Consider the following 24,537-nt stretch of genomic DNA (forward strand, 5'->3'; position numbering starts at 1 on the left):
ACATAACTTTCTACATATTTATTATTAGCAAAATAAGAAAATTAAACTTAACGACATATTTACTTATCTACCCTGGAAAACTGTATACTGACACAGCCATATAAATAAAAACATATAAAAATTATACATATTGACATAATATATTTTCTACTTATTCTAAAAGGCGAAATATCGTCAATATTCGTTTTTACGTTACAATAAGGGTAGCAAAAATTATTTTTGATGTTGTTTAATTTTTAATTTGCCACTCTATATAAAGTGATTTTATTGTAATAACTCTACTTTACGTATGTATACCTACATAATCTAAAAATGTGCTTTGTTGGTCCAAGTTTAAAAATGGAATGCGTGCTTTATAACGAACAATCTAAAAATAACACTGCACAATCCCAGCAACAAGTAGATTTTTAAGATTATATAATATTTCAATATATTTCACGTAAAATGCATTTTGATATATCAAAGAGACCAAGAAACTTATATTGAAGGTCATTTTAAAACGTGTTAAGTTCTTTAATAGTGAATATTAAAAATTATGTCAATACCTAAAAAACTGACAATAATTTTTAAAAAATGTTTTTGTGTAAACTTTATTAATAATTAACCGTCACTTGACTAGAAATACGTTATATTTACAAAACAAACCGTATACTACAAACAAAACCAGTGTAACTGGCAATAGCAGCCTATCTACGCAAGCCTATTAAAAATCGGCCTAACACTTTAGTTAAGAAGTAAAAATAACCTGCTATCAAGCAAAGATTAAGCTTTTTTAACGTTTTGATTTTTTGAATTCGGCTTTAAACTCGGTCATTGCCGTGTGAATCCTAAAATGCAATCTGGACTCGCAAGAGTAGCTCGTGTAGTTTTTTCTGAAAATTAGAAATAAAAGAAAAAAATTAGAAATAGCTAAAGAACTTGTTGAATTAGGGGAAGGCGAGTAAGATGATGCGGAGGTAACGATGTTGCATGCCGTTTTTTCAGATTCTAACATTTTAAATGTCTTAATTTAAATTTCCTTCAATAAAAAAATGTTGCCCCATATCCCAGATTATGCAGCAAAGTGCCAGTTAGTTATTTAACAAAATTCCGACCTAGCTAGACGTTCTGTTCATATAAATCATAAGTATACATTATTTAAAAACAAATAAGTAATTTGGATCTGTTTTTATCATTATGGTGTTAGCTTTTTATTAGTTTCTGCGAAAAATTCAGATGTGTTCCAAAAATTACGTACTTAAGGACTCTTTTGTAAATCTAACAAGAACAAGGACAAAATGTCAACTTTTTTTTCAGACACTTGAATTATTTATCAATTAATTCGTCCAGGCAATTGAAGTAAAGTATTTTTGTTTCTTCTTATATTTTTTTTCTGATTTTCTTATTTTTCCTTACTATTTAATCTGGAAAAAATAAAACTCTTTTCTAGGCAGTTCAACTAATTTCTTATTTCATTGAAAGAAAAAAAAAGTTTATGAAGAAACACGCAAAAGGCAAAGGAACGTAAAAAGATACTAAATAATATAAAATACTGTTTTCGTCAGATTTAAGCACTGGCGAGGAAAGTTTAGATAAAGGTAAAATTTGTGCTAATAATGATATAGACGATGATTTATAGTTTCGACTCATGGGCTCACCAGAAATGCTCTGCGACATAGAAAGCAAAGTAATGTTTTTACGGCTTTTGCACTTTCTAAGTTTGTGCTTGCACATCACTCATTTTTGTTCTTTTATTATAATTTTGGTTTATAGGAAATACCTTGAAAAAAAAACACAATTTCAATGGTCCACCACGTATGCCTTCTTTATGCGTCATTTTACCTGTCTCTAGCGGCAAAAATGCGCGTCGCTGCTGCTCTATATTAGAAATGCATATTATAACGCTCGCAATGCATGCGTAATACGATTTATTTTTAACCATACATTTATTGCCATCTATCCTTCAGTTATATATATATTTTTTAAACATAAACTATTCTTCTTAAAAAACCGCGCCTTCTTACCCAGATTTCCCCTATACTTTTTCAATACAAAATTAAATATACTTACTTGGCATCTTCCAAGGCTAACACAGCTTTTTCTTTATTCCCCAGCGACCATTCAACTAAGGCTAATTCAACAATAGAATAAGGAACTAAATAGTTATCTTCGACAATGTTCTTTTGCATACTAATAACCTTTTCAAAATAATCAATAGCCTGATTTGGGGCTCCCATATGCCTTAGACAAGCCCCTTTCAGCAAATAAACCAGAGCTTTATTGTCATAATCATATTTTGTAGGTTTCATGTTTGATTCAACGTCCGCCTCTGCTTCGTCGATTAGCTTCATAATTTCAGAAGCAACTGAGTAATTCTTCATTATCTTAAGAAGGTTCCACATGAACATCAGTTCTAGAACCGGCAGGATTAGCTTCTTCTTTTGGCTGAAGTAGCGTTCAGATTTTTTTATGGCAAACTTTTCCATTGGAAGAGATTTGCCTGCTATTCTTTGTTTGTACTTTGGAACGTCTCTCATTAGATTTTCCAACTCCATCTTTTCCTCAAAGGTTAACTCATTTATCAGCATAATCATTATAACTGCTTTCTGGTAAGTATAAAGACACTTGGACCACCTGCTTTCTTCGTTTAAGATGCTGCTAAACTTCAAGGCTTCCCTCCATTCACATTTAAGGCTACAAAATGATATTTTAGTTAAAATTATTTCAAATTGTACTTGATATAACTTACCAGTGCACCCACAAAAGCTCCCAAAAGCAAACGTGGTGAAACTGTGGCCATAGATCTTGAGATTTCCATGATCTCGTGTAAAATTTAATGCTTTCATCCAGGTTTCCCTTCATAAACTCCAGCCTGCCTTGGAAAAATAGAAACCAAACACCATCAGGGTGCTTCTTTAACTGCCTGTCTAAGATATCTTCGCAAATCAGGATGTCTCCTTCCTTGTGACTTAAAACATGCATTACTATCAAATTATATCCTAGAAGTGTCATAGTGCAGAGGATCTGTCTTATACCATTTAACTGGTAGCCTTCAGTCAAATCTGTTAAGCCTTGCTCCTATTAAAAATATTTTTTAAGTTTATGAGAAAATTTCAATGAGGGAATATTTACCTTATTTCCTTGGAAACCAATAAATTCTAATAATTTAATTATCTTGGAAGGAAGCATTGATATCATAAGGTTAAAGGTGCCAATGCCCATCTTGACTCCACTTTCAAAATGCAGTTTTGTTTGTTCGTTTTCCCAAATTCTCTTGCTAAGGATTTGTTGACATTCTCTAAAAAAATTATATAATTTTACAAAGTTCATGGGTATGTACTGGTGGCACATACTTGTAAGAATTAAAACAGGACCTAATCTTGATCCCAGCCTTAATAAAACTACTTAAAGTCTCATCCTCCATAAAAGTAAGCATCGACTTCAGAAGCAAGCATTCAGCATAGCAGAGTTCAGCATGAGCCTCCATTTCATTAAACTGATCATAGTGACTTTTCTTTACCATTTTTCCTAAGGATTCACCAATGGTGTTCTTTTTTCTGAACCGGTTACATACCACTAAAGCATGCTTTAATGCTTTCGATGCTTGTCTTATAGCTGCTGGTTCTATTGTTAATATTGCTTCGAGAAAAAGAAATATGGCGTGGCCTAATGAATGATACATTGATACATTTGCACTAAAAACAAATAAAAAATCGATCATAGACCTTATTTAAATCTCCATGATTGAAACTACTTATTAATAAAAGCAATTTTTTTTTAAAAAAGGGAGACTATTAATACCATATCTAGTAAGAACGTAATGTATGTAGCAATATAAATTTTGTAGGAATTTGCTGATTTATGATGCAATTTATGCTTATTAAGTGTCTAAACTGCACTGATGGACATTAAACAATAATTACGGGTGAGAACATGTATAATTGAAATAGTCGATTTCTAGTTGAATTTACGCAATAGAGGTATAATCTGGGTTTATACAGTGTTATCCAAATTAAGTGTCCACCATTGGTAACTTTGTTATTAGTAAAAATACAAAGTTGTTTGAATTACCAAACTAGTAGCATTTTTAACGCTGGTAAAAATGAGAAGAAAAAAAAACAACTGAGAGTCGTATTTTTGAGCTCTTCAGTAAAATTAATTTTTTTTTTAATGGAAACCTCTGTATATTAAATTTTTTCTGTAAAAACATCAAATTTTAAACAAAAAAGTTTATAATGACTTTTTCGCTAGAGTCAAAATTAAAGTCAAAATAACGATAAATATTTTTAATTATTGCTAGTACTAAAATATTAAGACTGTCAGGAAAACAACATGAGCTTCGCTATTTGATATCAGATAAGCGACACAAATTGCTAAACTGGACATCCCCGCAACTAGAAGGCTTTTTAAAACAACGATAAAATCAAATAATATCAAACATTAGTGTGATTGTCAAATACTCGTTTATAACCTTTATTGTGTCAGTTATTAATTTTAAGAAAAATTATTTTCTCTCATGAAAAAAAGTGTGATCAGTTAGAATGTTATTAAGTGTGCGGAAAATCCTCTTTGAGAGTAAGAGAATACTACACTGAATTATATCCCGCTCGCATTCAATTGTATGAACGACATTTTCTAAGACTTTATCGAAAATTTAGGGGCAACGAAAATGTTTTTGGCAAAAAAGTGTTCATAATAAGCGAGGCTACGGAAATTGCAGTTATTGGATATTTCAAAGCTTATCGTGAGAATTCAATACCAGATATTCTCAAGGATTCTAATTTCAGTTATGGTACTGTTCAAAGGATTTTAAAAAAGTACAAATTTATTTCGTATAAGTAGCCACTAATTCAAACTCTCTGGCTTGACTTGTTTTTTCCATTGCTATCTTAACTTCTGTCGCCAAAATGTAAATAACTTTCCATACATTTTATGGACAGATGACTCAAATTTCCCACATTCTGTAATGTTTAATAGAAAAAAACAGCATTATTGGTCAAGAGAAAATCATTTATTAGTACAAGTCCGTTTCAGTTTCAACGTTTGGTTCAAAAATTGTTGGCTCGCTTTTATATGAGGGCACTCTACCTGGTGAAAGGTATGTGGAATTTATGAGAGAAATTTTGACTAATTTTTTAGACGAATTGGATCTTATAAGTAGACATAATCTGCATTTTCAGCAAGATGGTGCACCTACCACAACTACAGAGGTACTTATCATTTTCTAAGTCCTACTTTTAATGATCAGGGAATAGGAACATATGGCTCCATCCAGTGGCCTCCCAGATCGCCAAATCTAACCCCACTTGAGTACTTCTTGTGGGGTTACTTAAAGAACCAAATTTACAAGCGAAGGTAAGATAACGTCGACGCTTTAAAAACTGTAGTTAGAGAAAATTTCGAGCAGTTGAAAAACGTGCCCAAAAATATATTGAAGAACAAGGTGGTGTTTTCGAGCATCTTCTTTAGAAAAAATTGTTATTTTATTTTATAAGATTATAAGGTAATGTTAAAAATAAAGTTTGTCGATACAATTTAATTGTTTCCGTTTGAGTGTCACAACTTCATTAATTTGTGACCTAGGAGAAAAGTAATTAACAATTTTTTTATTTAAAATTTGATGTTTTGGAAAAATTAAAAATACGATTCTCAATTGTTTTTTCTTTCTCATTTTTACCAGCGTTAAAAATGCTACTAGTTTGCTAATTTAAACAAGTTTGTATTTTCACTTATAACAAAGTTGATCCAATGCCGGACACTTAATTTGGATAGCCCTGTATTTTACCTATTGTAAATATTGAAAACATAAAAATTTGATATAAGTTAGCATATTTTCCAACGTAACTTACTATGGAGTCATAAGCTGTTTGGCTTCCATGAATTGGTTATTGAAAAAATAGAAAATGGCTTTTTTGGATTCCTCCAGGGCCCGGTCTAAGGTCATATCTTCGCTGAAAATAATTAAGTAACATTTCAGCATTGACATTTTCCACTTTCCGGTTTTTTGATGGTCAAATTAGGTGTGCCTAATTGATTTGTTATGGTAATTAATGAATTTTAATTACTTACAGGTCGACTGGTTCAGTGAAGTCGCAAGCATCTTCAAACTGAAAAAAGATAATTTATTTTAAAAATTGCATATTTAGTATTTTGTAGCACAAGGGAAAAATTAGCCATCGTTTTTAAGGGTTTTCTTTATTTTTTTTATGGTGCTAGGAGATTCTTAAATACAACCCTGAACTTTTCATTCTATTATTTCGATGTTCAAAGTAGCAAGAGTATAAAATATATAGGAAATATTTTGCATTTAGTTGAATAACAAAGCAAACAAGTAAAAAAACCAGTTTTGAAGATCTGCACAAGTCATTTAACATAAAAGTAAAAACCACCTAATATGGATTCGACCTTCTATTGACGTTACCAAATTACATTAGGGAACAAATTAAAACAAATTCCTTTCATAAGCTATTATATTAATTAACTAGCATGATAAATGTATAGTATTAAATATAATTAGTTTAACCTTTAAATTAAAAAATTTTATTTAGTTTATAGTATTATAGATCGCAAAGTTATCAGGGTATTAAATATATTTTTATTAAGGGATTAAAAATCTAAGCGCGATTCATGAAATTATAATAAAATATAACTTATTGGTATAAAATTAATATAATTAATATGCAATGAACATGTGGAAGGCAGTTAAAATCTTGGTTTAGTCCTTTCATGGATGCGACATTTCCATTTTTCCATTTGGTATTTATAGCAATATATCTATTTAGTCCAAGCATTTGACATCAGTTCTTTAAGGTTAATTTCTCACAGGAATTTAAAGTAGGTTTTTCTTATGTTCCAGAATATTATCGATTTTTATTCCAGGCGTTTCTTGAGGATTTTTAGGATATTTACAGTTGTTTCTTATCTTATATATTCCAAGCATTTGGAGTAATTTTTCAATTTGGTCCAAGCATTTGAAGTCAGTTCTTTAAGGCAGTGAAAAGAATGGTTTATTTCTTCCAGGAATTTAAAGTAATTTTTTGGTATGTTCCAGAGTAATACTAATAACAATGTTATTCCAGGCGTCTTTTAAAGGTTCTTGGACATTTATAATCATTTCTTATATATTCCAAGCATTTCGAGTATCAATTTTATTACAGGCGTTTATTAAGGGTTTTTGGGCATTTATAATCATTTGGAGTAATTTTTAAATTTAGTGGAAGCATTTGAAGTTTTAGTTCTTTAAGACAGTTAAACATCACGGTTAATTTCTTCCAGGAATCTAATCTCTTTTTATAAGTTTCAAAATAATAATCTTATTCCAGGCGTTTAAATTTTAAACAATGTGTATTTTTCAAGAATATTGTTATTATTAAAATCAAGCCAACGGAACGGCTTAATTTACGAAATTGCTCGCCAGTGCAGAAAACCCCATTAAAAAAATCACATCTAATTGGTTTCTATTTTAATGTGCATTACGTGCAATACGGCAAAAAATTGTTAATTAGCAATTTTGTCTTTAGGCATTCACTCTGGCCCATTTTTGTGATGCAAGAAAAATGACATCAATTTAATTCTCAAACTGCAACAATTGAAACACGATCTATAGTCGTTAGGCAGGAAAAATGTAATTATTACATTGAACTTTTTGTGAGTATGCCTAAAATCACATTTAAGGCAACAAACATTGCCCAATTTGACCGACCTTGCTACTATGTATATGTGCTAATAATTTTGCTTGTAATAAAAAACCTGTTGTATTTAAATAATAATATGAATACGGACATTTAACCCAGTTTTTAAAGGCAAAATTTCGGTGAATTCGCCATAATTCTTCGTCAAAGTTAATATTTTTTTTTAATTAATCAACCTAGTTTCAAACAGCCTTGGATAAGTTCAGACATCAACATAGACCTTCAAGCCACTAAAATACTTTTAATGTAACTTTCTTTTATTTGATATGATATATTTTATCATTTCTTACATATTTATATGATTTACCTCTAAATTACTGCCATTGAACTTTTGTGTGCACTTTCAGGTGAATAAATTTTTTTTGACAATTTCCATCATTATATTAATTTCCACCTATTTTCTATATCATCGTTTCATTTTCTAAATAGTGTTTGGATCGCCTGGAAATAGCGTTTTTCTCCCGTAATGTGTCTAACTATACCCGAAAAACTTCATTTTATTCCCATCCTCTTCTAATTTTTAGACTGAGATAGGAATATATAAATGAGTAAATAGTATATGGATCACCTGGAAATAGTGTTTTTGTCCCGTAATGTGTCTAATTATACCCGAAAACGCAGTTTTATTTTCATCCTATTTTAATTTTCGGATTGTGATAGGAATATATAAATGACAATTCGATTTTTCCATCTTTATTCTATATCATTGTTTCATTTTCTAAATAGTGTTTGAATCGGCTGGAAATAGTGTTTTTGTCCCGTAATGTGTCTAATTATACCCGAAAAATATCATTTTATTCCCATCCTATTCTAATTTTCAGATTGAGATAGGAATATATAAATGAGAATTCGATTTTTCCACCTTTTTTCTATATCATCGTTTCATTTTCTAAATACTGTTTGGATGGGCTGGAAATAGTGTTTTTCTTCCCTAATGTGTCTAATTATACCCGAAAACGTCATTTTATTATCAAGTTTGAAATTATTTAATAATTAAAATAAGCAAACAGGTTTGCTTTGCTTGTGAACGCGATTTCCTAGTGTTTTTAATTAGCTTAATTTTTTTCTTACATTTAATGGCTTCATAGGAAATCATTTATATAATGACTTTATAATGAGCATCATTAGTTTTTATGGATGCACAAGCTTACATTTATAATATTTTTGGAAGAATAAGATTTATATTAAACCTAAATATTTATAATTGAATCAATATATCATAAGTGAAGCTATTTATTTGTTTTCGGTATTGTGAATGCTTGTTTTTTAACTTAAAATAAATCAAATAAGTAACGGATGCTTTAATTTGTTATATATTTTACGAAAACTGCTAAATGCGGACATTAACGACTCCTTTAAGATGTGACAAAACAGTTATAAAGGTATTCTCACCAATTAGACGCCACTTATTATGGCTGAAAGTTGAATTTTAGCATGTAGTAAACGAGGAAACTAAGCACCTTTCCTTATAATTTCAAACTTTCTCCTAAAACGCTTTTAAATGATTTATGATTATAGGTGCATTAACTAAACAACAAACGTTAAAGTGCATTTAATTACTTAGTAAGTATATGTTAATGTTTTTAAACAAAAAGTCATGCGCCAACTATTAAAAATTAGGGGAGTTAAAATGGGGCGCATAGGAGTTTTTAAGTTGTAATATTTTATTGTAAGGTTGATTTTATTGTTCCAAAAATGCACCATTTGATGAATTCTGAAGATTTTGCATTAATAAACTTAATAAACATTAATAATATATAAAAATATTCCTTTATAACTCAATGGACATAACCATAAAATGTAAGCTCCTAAAAATATCTTACCTCCTCAGAATCATCCTCATTTTCTTCATCAATGTCATTCTCACAGTCATATTTATCTTCAACAGGGTGTTCCATGATCTTGGTCACGGTCACAGGAAGCGTCACTAAAACAAATTCACATATAACCAATCATCATCACTCATCTAAACCAACTACTGCTACATTTAACGTAAGGTCTTCTAAAACACTTACAAGTTGACGTCATTTTCAATGTGTTTGTCTACTTTATCGTTACTTTATATTATCATTAAGTCGCGGGTGAAAATAATGCTATTATAGAGAATATCGAGCGCGTACTACTACGAGGCTTCGCTTAAATTTTGCAGCCGATGCGATAGCTTGATCGCTTATTTGACCGTCAACTGTAGTAGATCGACTGGTTGGTTTTAGTAAAAGAAAGGAAAGCGGTATCAACCTCGATCTCGACTTTCTCTTATATTAAATGATATCTTCTAATAGACATCCTCCTCTTTTCAATCAAATGGCAATGGTAATCAATATTTCCAAAAAAAATCAACTCCACAATTTTTCCATTTTTGATTAGAAATAAAAATCACTATTTATGTATTAACAACAACAGGAAAGTACAAAATATCTTAGCGAATTTAAATATAAGTAAGCGCTTTGCCAATTATTCCATTTTCATTAAACCTACCAAATATACTAAGAAATGAATCTAATTAACTTATTTATTACTATATTTACAATCATAAAAAAAAAAATAGTGACAATAAGTAGGTAATTTTACCTTGTGGCACTTAAATAACACCAGACTGGTGAAAAATAAGCAAGTTTGCGGAATAAACCTCTATTCGAAAATCTTTAGATTTTGAGATACGGGGTAATAAAATTAAAAAAAAAAAATCTTATTTTTCACGATAAATTTTACATCCCTGTAGATATTTTTCTAAAAATAAGTAGGTAGTGTGTATGCATCTAGTACTATTTTCTAATACATAATTTAATTTTATATTTTACCAGTGGCGTCGATGCAAGTTAGAACCTAGTGAACTCTTAAAAAAAATGGTGCGCCACTGTTTTTTTCTTCAAATAAAAATATTTTTGAAATCCTAATTTAATTTAGAGTAAATTTCGTTTTTTGGGTTTGTTTTCTCCGACGTACCGTTTTCGCATAAAAAAATAAAATCCATTGTTCGAAATTTATTCCTCGCTAAAATTTAAATTTTTACTTTCATCCGTTTTATAATACATACGGGATTTATTATAAGGAAAAAAAATACTTACTTTTAATGTCAAATTATTAGCAGGGAGGTCAAATTTATCGTGAAAAAAAAGGATTTTTTCTTAAAATTATATCACCCTGTATCTCAAAATCTTGTGATTTTCGAATAGGGGTTTAGTACGCAAACTTGCTTATTTTGAGGCTCTCTATGACCTCACTAAGTACGAAACACCTTGTATATTCTTCAAACAGTTTACTTGGGATATTCTAAATGATCTTTTTTTAATTCTTGATGTATTATGTTTAAAAAAAATACGATTATCTAACTTTATTACTTTTACCTATAAAGATTACAAATAGGGGAAGTCTTTTTATTAATAGGGGATCAATAGGAGATAAAGACTTCTCCTATTTGTATTTAATTAAAATTAAATGGGATAATTTAATTTAAATTTAATCCTCTTTAATTTAAATTAAATGGGAACTGTGGTTCTGTTCTTTTGGATGATGATTATTGATTATTTATTAGGTCCGCTGTAATTAAATGCTTATTAATTGAATAGAAGTCCATATTTTGTAGGAGAATGTGTATATAAAGATTACAAATAGGGGAAGTCTTTTTATTAATAGGGGATCAATAGGAGATAAAGACTTCTCCTATTTGTAATCTTTATATACACATTCTCCTACAAAATATGGACTTCTATTCAATTAATAAGCATTTAATTACAGCGGACCTAATAAATAATCAATAATCATCATCCAAAAGAACAGAACCACAGTTCCCATTTAATTTAAATTAAAGAGCTTATTTATTGTAACCGAAATTTTTCTTTTTATATTCTGGACATATTCAGTGTGAAGAAAATACGATAACTAAACCGTTTTGCTCCGATTTGGTTTCCGTTTAATTTTTAGAGTTCACTTAGATTTTTCTAACGTATTGTGTTTTAGAAAAATACGAGTATCTAATTTTATTGCTGTTACTTATCATTTTAATTAAATTCAAATTTAGTATTTTGAACCTAAAAAAGGGTAACTTAAAAGATTCTTTTTATATTTTGGCCACAGTCAGTGTTACGTACACGTTTATATTCTACAAAATTTTTATGTTTATTATTGTAAATATATTAGGCACCTAGAAAACTTAATTTTTGTATGTACCATAATAACCATAATACTAAGAGTTTAACAATAAAAACTAACTGAATAAATATTAAAATAGGATATAGTGTGCACCATATGCTTAAACTCATTATAAAACTTAATTAGCTTGATAATTGAAATTAAAAAAAAAAGAATTTTTATTACTTTGAATTAAGGAAAACAATTCAAAATAATGTTGATAACTTTTCAAAATGATGACTTGTAAAAGTGATGCATTTCTTATTAAAACCTTTTCTGTTCCCTATCATCCTTTCAATTAGCGGCAAAATGTTGTATATTTTACACTAAGGTAGTGAGATAAGGTTTACGTTCGCAGTACTATAAGATTCTTTCAATATAAAACCTGGTAAAGTACAAATGGCTAATATGTACACCTATTTCATGAATTTCATATATACAAGAACAAACACTTAAAATATATAACGTATTCCTTCACGGTAAAGTAGGCATGTTGGAAACACTCCATCTTTTTAAAAATGGTATTTCGGATTTTTTTTTTAAACGATTTGATTCATTTTCGTAAGAACTTCCCCATATAATAATGCATATCTCTGTAAAGACTTTACAAGAGCGTTGTTAACATGTATCAAAAGTTGTTCGTTTAGAATTTCCCTAATCATATAAAATTAATTTTCTAATGTTATTAGTTAATCTTCACATATATATTGTTTCCACTCGATGGATGAATATGCCTAAATATTTAGTAAATTGTATTTCCTTTATTTCATCCTCAAATCTATTTACCTGAATGCTATTAAAATTGGTACGATTGTCATTTGTTAGGAAGAAAGCTATGTAGTTGGTTTTGTCAACATTTAATATAAGTTTAAAAGAGTATAGCCAATTTTTGATTAATTTTAAATGTTTTTCCACACTAGCTATTTTTCCGATTTGCTTTCAATTTTTAGTTCATTTGACATATCCTAAATAATTTGTAAAACTTTTTGATGTATTTGATTGTAAAATAAAATTAAATCAAAATTGTTTCTACGACTCTCCAAAGAATTAATACTATAAAACTTTAAGTTATTATAGTAGTTAGAAAAATGTCTATGTCTATTAAAGCGGAAATTTTGTATATTAACTTGCGCTGTATCTTTAAATTTAATCAATACAATACAGGGTGTTTCAGAACTATGGGATCAAACTTCTAGGGGTTGTTCAGTGCAACAGTAGAATCCATTTGAGTATAGGAACCCATGTCCGGAAATGTGTCACTACGCCACTACAGCCCTAAGACGCGTTTAAATTTAGAAAAAATATTAATTACCTAAATAGGATATGATGCATTTATTTTTACCTTTTGTATATGATACCATCACAACAATTGTTCAAAATGTCTTCCTCCAACCTCAATACACCGATTTAAACGCCGCACATGTTTTCGGCGGACTACACTAAAAATTTGATCCTCGTTTTGAATTATTTCAAATGCTGCTGTTATTCGTCCAATTAAGTCTAGCTCTGATTCTACTGGAGTTTCGTAGACAAAAGACTTTACATGTCCCCACAAGAAAAAATCGAGCGACGTTAAATCGGGTGACCTAGGAGGCCAAGAAACTGCTCTAACTCTGGCAATCCAAGGGTGCCCAAACGGCTGAGCCAAATACTCGCGTACTTGTACAGCAAAGTGACCCGGCGCTCCATCATGCTGAAACCACATTTGCTGTCTAACGTTTAGTGGAACATTTTCAAGGAGTTCTGGGAGAATTTCCTCCAAGAAACACAGATAAATAGGTCCTGTTAACCGTTCCGGTAGAGGGTATGGCCCAATTAAATAATCATCAACAATGCCTGCCCATACGTTGACAGACCAACGATTCTGATGTTTTCTTGGAAAAATTGCATAAGGATTTTCTTCGTCCCAAACATGGCTATTCCTACTATTAAAAATACCGTCTCTTGTGAAAGAAGCTTCATCGGTCCACAAAACATATCGTAAAAAATTTGGTTGTGCAATGATATGATCCAGAAGCCATCGACAAAATTAAACTCTAAGATGATAATCGGCTGCAGTCATACCTTGAACTTTCTGGAAGTGGTGAGGATGGAGTTGTTGCTCGTGTAGTACCCGCCAGACAGAAGCGTTAATCGTATTCATATTCTTAGCGACGTCACGTGTGCTATTTGATGGTTCATCGGCAACTCGCTGAAGCACCTCTTCTTCAAATTCGACCGTTCTTACGGTTCGAGCAACACCAGTATCACAGATCTTGGTCTTAAACATGCCTGTCTCAGCGAGCTGCCGATGAGCCGCAATAAACTTTTTGTATCCAGGATGCCAATATCCAAGATATCCGTCATTCAGGATAACGTTCATGATACAACCGCGATGCTGCTTGTGCATTGCAGTTTGTTGCTCCGTATGCCAAATGCATATCCGCCAATTCTTGATTGGTAAAGTTTTCCATTAGCAATAAATGCTTAAAAATTGTAAGCTATAAAATTTTTAAACATGACATTGAGAATTGACATTGATAAGCGTTGATTTTAAACAATTGTTGTTATGGTATCATGTACAAAAGGTAAAAATAAATGCAGCAGATCCTATTTAGGTAATTAATGTTTTTTATAAATTTTAACGCGTCTTAGGGCCGTAGTGGCGTAGTGACGCATTTCCGGGCATGGGTTCCTATACTCAAATGGATTCTTCTGTTTTACTGAACAACCCCCAGAAGTTTGATCTCATAGTCCTGAAACACCCTGTATATTGGATATTATTATTATTATTATTATTAATATTATTATTATTATTATTATTATTATTATTATTATTATTTGTGATACAACGGATTCCAAACTACTGTCAGATGTGAAACTTGAAGCAGGTAACCCACTCTCCAAAACCGGAGAGGGGCGTTCTACACGAAAGACTTAGAAATGATTAGTTGGAAGCATTGGAAGATTTTTCAAGGAAAGTAACCTATTGGAACTCCTAGATCTTAATATCAAAAGAACGGTGAAAACACGGCCTTAGGGAAATTGAGCGTTTTGTTTTTAGTTTAGGTCCTATAGAAGAAATCAACAGCACCAATAGGGAGATAAAATTAATTAAAAAATACGCATTAGATGATCGATAAAAAGCCACATACCTTTACCGGACGGATACGAAGTCGATCTGACTCGTAAAATCTTCGAGTGTACTTTCTGGAAAACAAATATTTAAGTGGTGCTACATATTCCGAAATGGAAACTGGGAAGAGCCAACAGCCATCAGGCACCGCAACAAGATAACAGGAAAAGTACCACAGAAGGCATCAAGACAGGTGAAAAATCATTTGCAAACCTACTAAAGGAGATAAAGCAAAACGTAAACCCACAAGAGCTTGGTGTAGAAGCTAACAGTGTGCAAGAGACAAGAAAGGGAGAAATGCTTTTGATAGCAAAAGAAAGAATGGAAAAGGCTGAACAACTAAAGACTGCTATCCGAGGAAAACTATGTAGACTTGAACTGACACCTTGATTCCTTAAGGTGACGACCCTGTTTTACCAGGATAATGTTATCAGCAAACAGCCACAGATCAAACGCAAAAGAGGCATATTTAACGTCATTAATGTAAATCAAAAGCAATAGAGACCTCAGTGCCGAACCCTGCGGAACTCCGTGATCCACACCAACAATATCTGATGTTTCATTGTTGTATACGGTCTGCGTCGTAAGCTAACTTATTTAGACTATAGAATCCTAGTTTGTCCACCAGGATCCGATGGGAAACACAGTTGAATGCCTTCGAGAGATCACAAAACCCTGCAGCAAGGTACCAACCAGGTACTCCAACACATCTACCAATATTAAGGTTGTTGATATTTTGGCTCGGAAGCCATATGGACAAGTGGCGAAGAGACCACAGTTGATTTTTCAATATGTGCTCATAGATCTTCGAAAGAGTGGGAATTAATGACATGTAATGAATTAATTGCCCGCATCAGACCTTGAATCCTACTTAAAAATAGGGTTAACTTTATGAAAGATGAAAATATTCTATAGTTGGTTTAACTATTGCATTGTATAACAATATTAATGATGTTTGATTACAAAACCCTTTGTATTTCGATATATAAAACCTAGATTCTTTAGAGATCTTTGAACAATGTTTTCTATATGAATGTCGAATAGCAGAACTCATTATCATCATCATCATGCATCCCCTTTCATGAGTTTGAGTAAGACCCCGTGCACACCAAAATTATCCAACTTTATAAAAAGTGTGGGATGATGAACCTTATCAAAAGCCTTGGAAAAATGGCTGTACACGGCCCATATTTTTTCATATCTTGATTACACTCTGAAGGAATGGCACTAAATTGGTTATTATCGATCTTTTTTGGAAAAAGCCATGTTGGTTAACGTCGATAACTAATTGCTTTAATAGTAAAGATTCGAATAGTGTACGAAAGTAACTAAGTAAGTAAAGTGGCCTGTAATTTTTAATAGAATTTATTTCGTCAGACTTGAATACAGGCACAATTTGCGCTATTTTCATAGTAGTACATCAAAATAATTTTCTACCTCCCTTTGAAGTAGGTAGGAATGAAAACTTTTGCCACTAATATTTAAGTTCCTATTTAGTCATAATAGGAACGCAAACATTGATAATAATGATAACAATTATCTTTTAAATATACTAAAAATGTATCCCATGTGCAAGAGAGTGTAATGAAATGTGTAAATAAATAAATATGTCTTTATTTGGTATCAAATGCACCTTACAATATATTTGCCCAAAGAAGCCAAGATTAGTTAAATCTACTTTTATCTCTTAACCTTATTAATAATTGCAAATGTTTTGACAAATAAGTAGTAATATCAAAATTAAGCAAAGAACAAAGTGAAAGAATAAATTAATTAAGTACATTTGTAAAACTGTAAACTAATTGTGCAACTGTTCCTCCAAGAACAAATTTATTATTATTTTGAAGTGAAACATTGAAATTGAAAAATGACAAAATAACGTGAGAAAAGAGCTGTGGAAATTAATTTCTCCAAGAAATATTTCGGTCTTAGATTTTTATAGAGTCGATATATAAATGTAAGAAAATGAAACCACTAGCCATTCCAATAGATAGATATATATAAACACATGATCAATTTCTTAAATTACACACTAATCGACAACACATATTTTGTACACGTTGCAGTCTTTGCCGCGTTATTTTATCAAGACAAGGATAATAAACGATTAAACAGTAATTTAAAAATAGATTACACTAACGATACTGAGAGTTTGTTTTTTGTCTTAAAATTTAAAATACGTTAATATAAAGCAAACGCATACGTAAATAATATATCTGCAAGACAGCACTAATATGTCCTTGGAATCTTAAAGAATAATCAACAGTTAAACCAGAATCTTGACAAGCCTTTTATTAGCAAATTGAATGTATGTACTATTTTCAATACTAACACGATGAATTTTATTGCTAAAGAGTTATACATTAGTTTTATTGGCATTAATATTGAGATTGTGTTCGTTGGAGTAGCGCACAATTCAATTTAGGTCACTATTGATTTTCTATAAGTGGATAGTTATGAGAAGGCCTCTTTGGAAATTCTGACACATGCTTTCGGATTAAGCAAACAGATTCAAATATAAACAGTGAAGGAAGAGTTAATATTCTATGTTTTTTAAAGTTATTCTTGGCAGTGAGCTGTACTGTCAAGTCCCAGTAAATAGCGTATCGCTCTCTTTTGATAAATAAAAAGGGAGAGTACAGGAAAAATAACCAAATCATATACGGCAAATATTTTATGGTTTTGCATCGATATAGAGAACCCAAAATAAATGTGCATATGTATCACAATGTGTTAGTAAAATTTTGAATAATATTTGATAATTAACAATTAAAATTTTGATTGCATATATATTTGTTAAAAAAATTAACAACATTTAAAGAAACTACTAGTAAGATTTTGTTACATCTACCGACAACTTTGTCATATTTCGTAAATGAAGAATTGTTTTTAAAAAAATTAATAAAACTGCAATTATTTCGGTCCATTTAAAGTTCTACTACCAAAAAAAACACAACTTGTATAGTGTATAAGCTATAAATCTTTATTGCCTTAATAAATTGTAAATTAAAATATAACAAACAATTTATGACTTAATTGCATAATTTCCAAGAAACTGCAGATTCATTCATAAAGCTTTATCACATTACAGTAAAAATGCAATAGTGATTTTATATTATTAGAATACATTTATTTCGAAATTTTTAAAGTTAGTGATAACATTTACTCTACAATACAGACATTAGTTCTAACTATGATTAATAAGATTTTTATACTAATTATTATTTTGGGTACTTACGGCAGGTAACAACTCGGTGCAAAATCGGTACCAGACTAGACAGAACCGCGTATGATTAAATCAAATATCAATATTTTATTATAAAATCCAGTGAATGATACAACGAACCACTTATAAACGATTTTAAAATCTTTTTTAAATTGATAACAAAGTTTATTTACTAACGTTTAATCAGGTTCCCATCACACCAACAGATGCCGTTAATATTCCCAAAGTACCTACTTATTGTTCTTCCTTAAAGCTCTAAATTAAGAGTACACTCAAACCATATTGGTAATGATTATTAGGAAGATAGAATTTTAATTACAAATTAAAAACTATTGAATTAAAGCGTGGGCGTTCATTAGAGAACGAAATTTGGTCTCCATTTTAAGCGCCCAGCAACAATTATATTTGTGAATCAGAAATAAATAAATATAAAAATTTATTATGCAGTGCTACTTACCTTACCGAGATAGCTTTGTGTCTAAAAAACAATACTTGAAATAAGGTGCTCGTTGTAATTTTTTTTGTATAAGCCAGACACACTTAAAACAAATATGATTTTAAAAAATATTTTATAAGCAAACCACAAAAATCGTTAAAAGATATGACGCACCATTAAAATGGGAATATAATTATTGGTTGCAACATTTAGTTCATAATAATTATTTATAATTAATTCACACAACTCGCTCTTAATTAAGTATGTAGTTCGGTTTAAAATTAAGATAAGATTTTTATTTTATTGCAAAAATAAATGTTTCCTGTTTTTTTTTAAATAAAAAGTAATATACAGTTTGTCTGGACATGGGATGTAGAAAAGAAAAAGTCAAAAACAAAAAATTGCGTTTTTTTGTTTGCTAAAGAAAAAGGGCGTCCAAACCGTAAAAAAAATATATTGTTTTTATAATGCATGTATGTATGTAATTTTTTCAAAACATATAAAAAATTTTAAAAGGATTTTGGGTTACCAATGTATTAAAAAACTAAATTTCTTCTATTTTAAATGAGAATTTAAAATAAAAATAGAAATTGATATACCTTAATACTACATTTTTTTGTAATTAAAAAATGTTTGTCAGTCCTTCACAATCACATCACTACGAACAAATTATCATTTCCATAAAACATAAAACCTTGATATATTGTTTAACATTACTAATATTTTCACATACATGGAACCACCCATGTTTTTTTTTGTTCGGGATAAAATGATACTTATTACAATTGACGGCTCATTTACCATGAATTACACCTGATTAATAATTTACCTTCGGTTAATATTTGGTTAAACATAATTTTTATTCTATAGTTTCACATGACATTATTCAGACTTTGGGAGACTTCAGACATGGCGAATAACGCACGCAGTTTCATTTAAGAAAAAAATATTTATTTATTTAATATACAGGATCAACCCCATTACAAAAAATATATAAAAGAAAAATAAATAATGATGAACACTATTACTCAGTAACTAATAATATATATATTATTAGCAAATTCATAAATTAGGTACTTAATCTGTAAGAACTATTAAATGTAATGTTGCTAGATTCGGTTATTTAAGGTTTGCCATGTTTTTATACTTGATTATCAAGTTAACTTCCCCTTCCTCCCTTCGTTTATTAAGTTCATCAACCAGCTTAACAACTCAAAGGTTACTTCTTTAAAATTAAAGGGGTGTGATCTATTTTTATTATTATTGTGTGATTTACGTAAACTAAAGGAAAGTGCATTTATAATGTTAAATGAAGATAAATGCTTATTCCTTTGCTAAAAAGAGAGATAGAACAGGGTATTTTCAAAATTAATTAATAATTTAAAATATTTGATATTCATATATTTTCTATCATTGATTTACATTAAGATCACACCCCTTTAATTTTAAAGAGGTAACCTTTGAATTTTTTGTTATTTTTCAAAATAGTTTGTCAAACTATTAATAGACCGTGAAATCATATAAAAAAAGTATTTAAAGTATTTTCGAATTAGGAAGGAGTTTTGATGGTAATATATAGCTGAAGATTTGCATGATAAGTATATTTTGTTTATATTTTTAATTTAATTTAATTTTACTTTAATTACCTTGATAACGGTAGTAGATATAACTACCGAAACGTTCAAATTAAACGTCTTCTCGCTGTTTTTATCGTTTTTTAATTTTAATATTCATAACAAAGCTAGGTAGGATATTGAAAAGAAGAAACGAGCTCAGAGATTAATAGATTAAACCTAAGCTCCTAGGTATATAAAAAATCTATTATACCTCAAGTAAATTATTGTATTATTTTAAACTTATTGAACTTAAATTAAATTAAGTATATCGAACGATATCATTACAGATTTGAGTTCATATTTCTTTTAAATACGTGAATAAGTCTATTTTCTTATTCTTTTGAATTTTTTGAGCGTGTGAGATAGTAATTTCTAAATTGATTTTTGCTATAAGTGACGTAATACCCAATAAAATAAGTAATTCAGTACATCTCGTGCAGTCCCAGATAATATGGAAAAGATAACATTAACAGGCCGAGACTTAGTTTCTGTTAGCTTGCTTGTTCACTCAGTTTCTGTTTTCCATCATCTATTTGGGTCTTAATTGAGCTAGATGCAGACTTAGGCACACTAAGAATAATTATATTGTTTACTCTTTACTCTGACTAGTTTCAACAAAGAAATTTCAGTTTGAATCTCTAAGAATGAGCTCTCAAAAAAAAGCTTAATGGATCTGATATCATCACATAGAGATTAGTGGTCATAAAACCAACCACATTCTTGGCTTGAGCTTCTTTGATTTGTTTTTCTAAAGACAACCCTTGTCTCCAAAACAAACATATTTTTTAGTTTCGGAGCACAATCTTTACAGATGTAAGGAATCGATTAGCTTAAAGCTGCAATGACACGAAACTCACTGGAACTAATACTAGCACACTATTTACATTTGATTATTTTACACCAATCACAAGGGTGCATGACCAAAAATATCGCCTGGAGTTTTTGGAGGAACCCTAAAAGTACACTCGGCACGTTAACTAGACATTATCACTGTGTGGAACCAGTGTAGAATACGCCTCCCCTATAGGTCATGTTAGTTATGTAATTTGAAAAGTGATACGTATTCAGGTTCTACAACAACCAACTGTGAGATGGCATCAGGCAGCCGATAATCTGCTCCATACACAACTATATATTTTATTCCTCTCTTATCTCTTTTATATTTATTAGTCGTAAATATTTAGTCATGTTCCTTTTTCGATTAGGACTGTTACAGACCTTAAAAAGTTTAGGAAAGAACTAAAGAAATAATCTTACCAAAAGCTTACTACAGTATTGAAGAGTATTTTAACGACTCATTTTAATATTTAAAATTAATTATACAGGGGGTTTCACTTTTTTGTAGCAGGACTTTAACAGTATTTACAAAAATTAATTTTAAGGTAGGTTTCTCATATAAATATTGATCGTCAAACTTTTTGTTTCTGAGATACAGGGCGTCAAAGTTTCCCAAAAAAAAAGTTTTTATTTTTTAATATCCGAACTATCAAAGATATTGAAATCAAAATTATTATAAACAATTCTAGGATGAAGGGTCATAATCGTAAATAATGTCATGTTTCTACGTTGGCCAGTGGCGGAGATATGACTAATTAATAATGTTAATGTGACTAAAAAAGTAGCACGCCACTGGATTAAGTCGATTAAACGATCATTTCTAAATAGTGCATTTAATTGTAAACAAAAATGCCCTCTTGATATTTTTTCCTATCTGACTCCGTTTCCTCCTCAAATTGGGTTGTAAAAATCACTTAAGATTTGAAGATAAATTTATTTCAACCGTCTAATAAATCGCAACATAGAACAATACCACAAATACTTATAACTTATTTATAACAAACAACAGATTACAAGAACACAACAAACAATTAAAAAATTTAAAGAAGGTGTTCGAAATGTGAACCATTTTCTGCAATACATAATTCACATCGACGAAGAACCGAACGAAGGTATTTCTTTTTCGGTAAGCCAGTTTTTTATTTCCCCTTTTCGCCAGCAGGATAATGGTTATCTTTTCTATTAAGCTTTAGGTAGCTGGCATTGTTCATAACAATAATTGAATTTTCGGGAATTGACTTGATCATTTCGGAAAAATAATCTTCAAAAAGATCAGCGTTCATTTCTTCGTAGTAATCCTTAGTTGACTTCGATTTGAATTCAAACAGACCGCCATTTAAAAATCCTTTATAGCTCCCAATATGTGTAATTATTAATCTGTGGCCCTTACCAGACGGAGACTTCAAGCCAGTCGATAAACCTTCTAAAAAAGCCTGACGGGAGCTTCCAACATTTTTATCCTGCCAGCACTTGCTCACGGTGTGTCCTTCGTTAAGCCAGGTTTCATCCAAATAATAAATGTTTCTTCCTTCCTTTCGATACTCCTTAATTTGCCTTAAATACTTTCTTCTCCAACAGACTATTTCTTCTTTATCTATTAAAATAGATTTTCTATTTTGCTTTTGCCAAGAAAAATGTAGTTCGTGTAAAATTTTCCATAATTTTTTTCTTCCCATTTCCGGTACATTTTCGTCTTCTTTTATAAGTGTCAAAATTTTGTCGATAGTTGGGATTTCAATCTCAAAATAAAATGAATGTATACTGTCCTCCTGATGATATGCTTTGCTGTCTCATCAACTGCTATCGGCTTCCTACCGGCAGTTTTCTTTACACTCTTCTTAGGCAAGTTCTCACGGTTTTCACTTTTTCTGTCACTAAGAAGTCTGTAAATTGTTGCTTTACTTATGCCTGTCATATTCGCACATGTAGAAACTATATTTCTAACAGTACTTAGAGGCATTTGATGCACAAGTGCATCATGTACGTTTAGTACTATAGTCATTGCTTTAAAATCTAAAACACCTTTACACACTACGGGGCTAAACTTTGACATTCTTACAACAAATGCACAACAATACTGAAAAATAAATTATATAGCATTAAAAATTCTAGGATTAGGAAGCTTTTAGCACAAGTTTGTAAACTTAGCAAATAAAATATATTTTGACTTTGATTTAGTATTTCACTTAGAAAACATGACAGAATACGTCTTCTATATCCTAATATTCTTGTGCCAAAATAACGTTGGGAGTAAGGTGTTTTGAAATTACCGTCCACTATATCATATTAGATCATATAGAATAGTTGTATGATATAAACAAGTTCTTCAACCAGAAATGTAAGCAAGGGGGGACAAAAAAAAACAATAAATACAAAAGTGGGTTTATTGGGAAATTCTTGGACCACTTGGAATATAGAACATTATTATAATTTTCTGACCCTAATTTCATTTAAACTACTTCAAACTATAATATTATAGTTGTTTTCGACATTATTCGGTGGAGATCACTAATATTATCATTGAATATTATGTTAACTGTTTATTACGTTATAACCAGTTTTATATTGACGCAGTGTAATTACTTATCGAATAATTAACCGTCGGAAAAAGTAGACGACGCCGTGTTAAAAACGAAGCGGGAATACCCAAAAAAAATCTTTTCATTACACGTAATTAAGTGCATATTAGAATAGTTTTATAAGTTTATTTGTACCTGACTTAATTAAAAATTAATGAACATAACCAAGCAATAAAAAAGAGTGATTATAACAAAAAATAATTACGACGTTTACGCATATGCATTACGCATCTACGAAATCTCAGGTTAAAATCTGAAATAAGCAGTTCTTATCAACCGCCCCTCGTAAACGACAAGTGTTTTCCACGATAATCAATCCCCCCCCCTCCATAATCCGCATGCCCGGTGCATTCACCAATTATTGAATGTTAAAATAAATCATATTTAATTGCTATAAATATAAATCCGGTGACATTCTATAATTAATAACTTATCACTTTTTTTCTTGATTATTGGGATACTATTGATGTGATTACTTAATATAAAAACGATATTATATCCTTAGAACATACAATTAAAGTATAGCTATGGAGACTCCTATAAATAGGTTTCTCAAAAGAATATTAACAAACTAAGCAAGCAAAGGCAAGAAAAGCATGATACAAGCACTCAATAGCTGGCATTTATCTAAATTAGCTGCATTTAAATGTTAAATCCATAAATAGCCTAAGTTTGTTTACCTTTTTAGATTTTTTATTTAGATGGCAGCTACATTTTATAAATCGGCAGTGAATACTGTTAGTCCGGAGTGCACACCGGCTAGACATACGTCTTACGTCATATTCGTATCATACGTACCAATGATAAGAATCTGACCTGTCTGTCGATTCATACGAATCCTAAAAACTTTTGCAAATCCGTATAAATTCGTATCACACGCAATAGTCTTACCAACTGTGTTTTTGTTGAATCGGCGATCGCAATTCG

The 24,537-nt window shown here is 30.5% G+C and overlaps 1 protein-coding gene across 4 annotated transcripts; it reads right to left on the bottom strand.

The window, feature by feature from the left end:
- Window positions 1-3: 3 nt before the first annotated feature.
- Window positions 4-24,348, bottom strand: LOC126748818 (tetratricopeptide repeat protein 39B-like). 4 transcript variants are annotated; one of them, XM_050458297.1, is made up of 9 exons: window positions 24,291-24,348; window positions 9,494-9,597; window positions 6,049-6,086; window positions 5,829-5,930; window positions 3,333-3,674; window positions 3,112-3,277; window positions 2,729-3,057; window positions 2,050-2,673; window positions 4-872 (listed from the first exon to the last, which is right to left on the bottom strand). In XM_050458297.1, the coding sequence occupies exons 2-9, from the start codon at window positions 9,566-9,568 to the stop codon at window positions 773-775; spliced, it is 1,776 nt and encodes a 591-aa protein (XP_050314254.1). In that variant the 5' UTR covers window positions 9,569-9,597; window positions 24,291-24,348; the 3' UTR covers window positions 4-772. The 4 variants fall into 4 exon arrangements, with proteins under 4 accessions (XP_050314254.1, XP_050314255.1, XP_050314253.1 ...); XM_050458298.1 differs by lacking the exon at window positions 24,291-24,348 and adding an exon at window positions 18,600-18,758; XM_050458296.1 differs by lacking the exon at window positions 24,291-24,348 and adding an exon at window positions 18,155-18,299.
- Window positions 24,349-24,537: the final 189 nt, after the last annotated feature.

This window comes from Anthonomus grandis, chromosome 22, assembly GCF_022605725.1.
Source record: "Anthonomus grandis grandis chromosome 22, icAntGran1.3, whole genome shotgun sequence".
NCBI classification, from domain to species: Eukaryota; Metazoa; Arthropoda; class Insecta; order Coleoptera; family Curculionidae; genus Anthonomus; species Anthonomus grandis.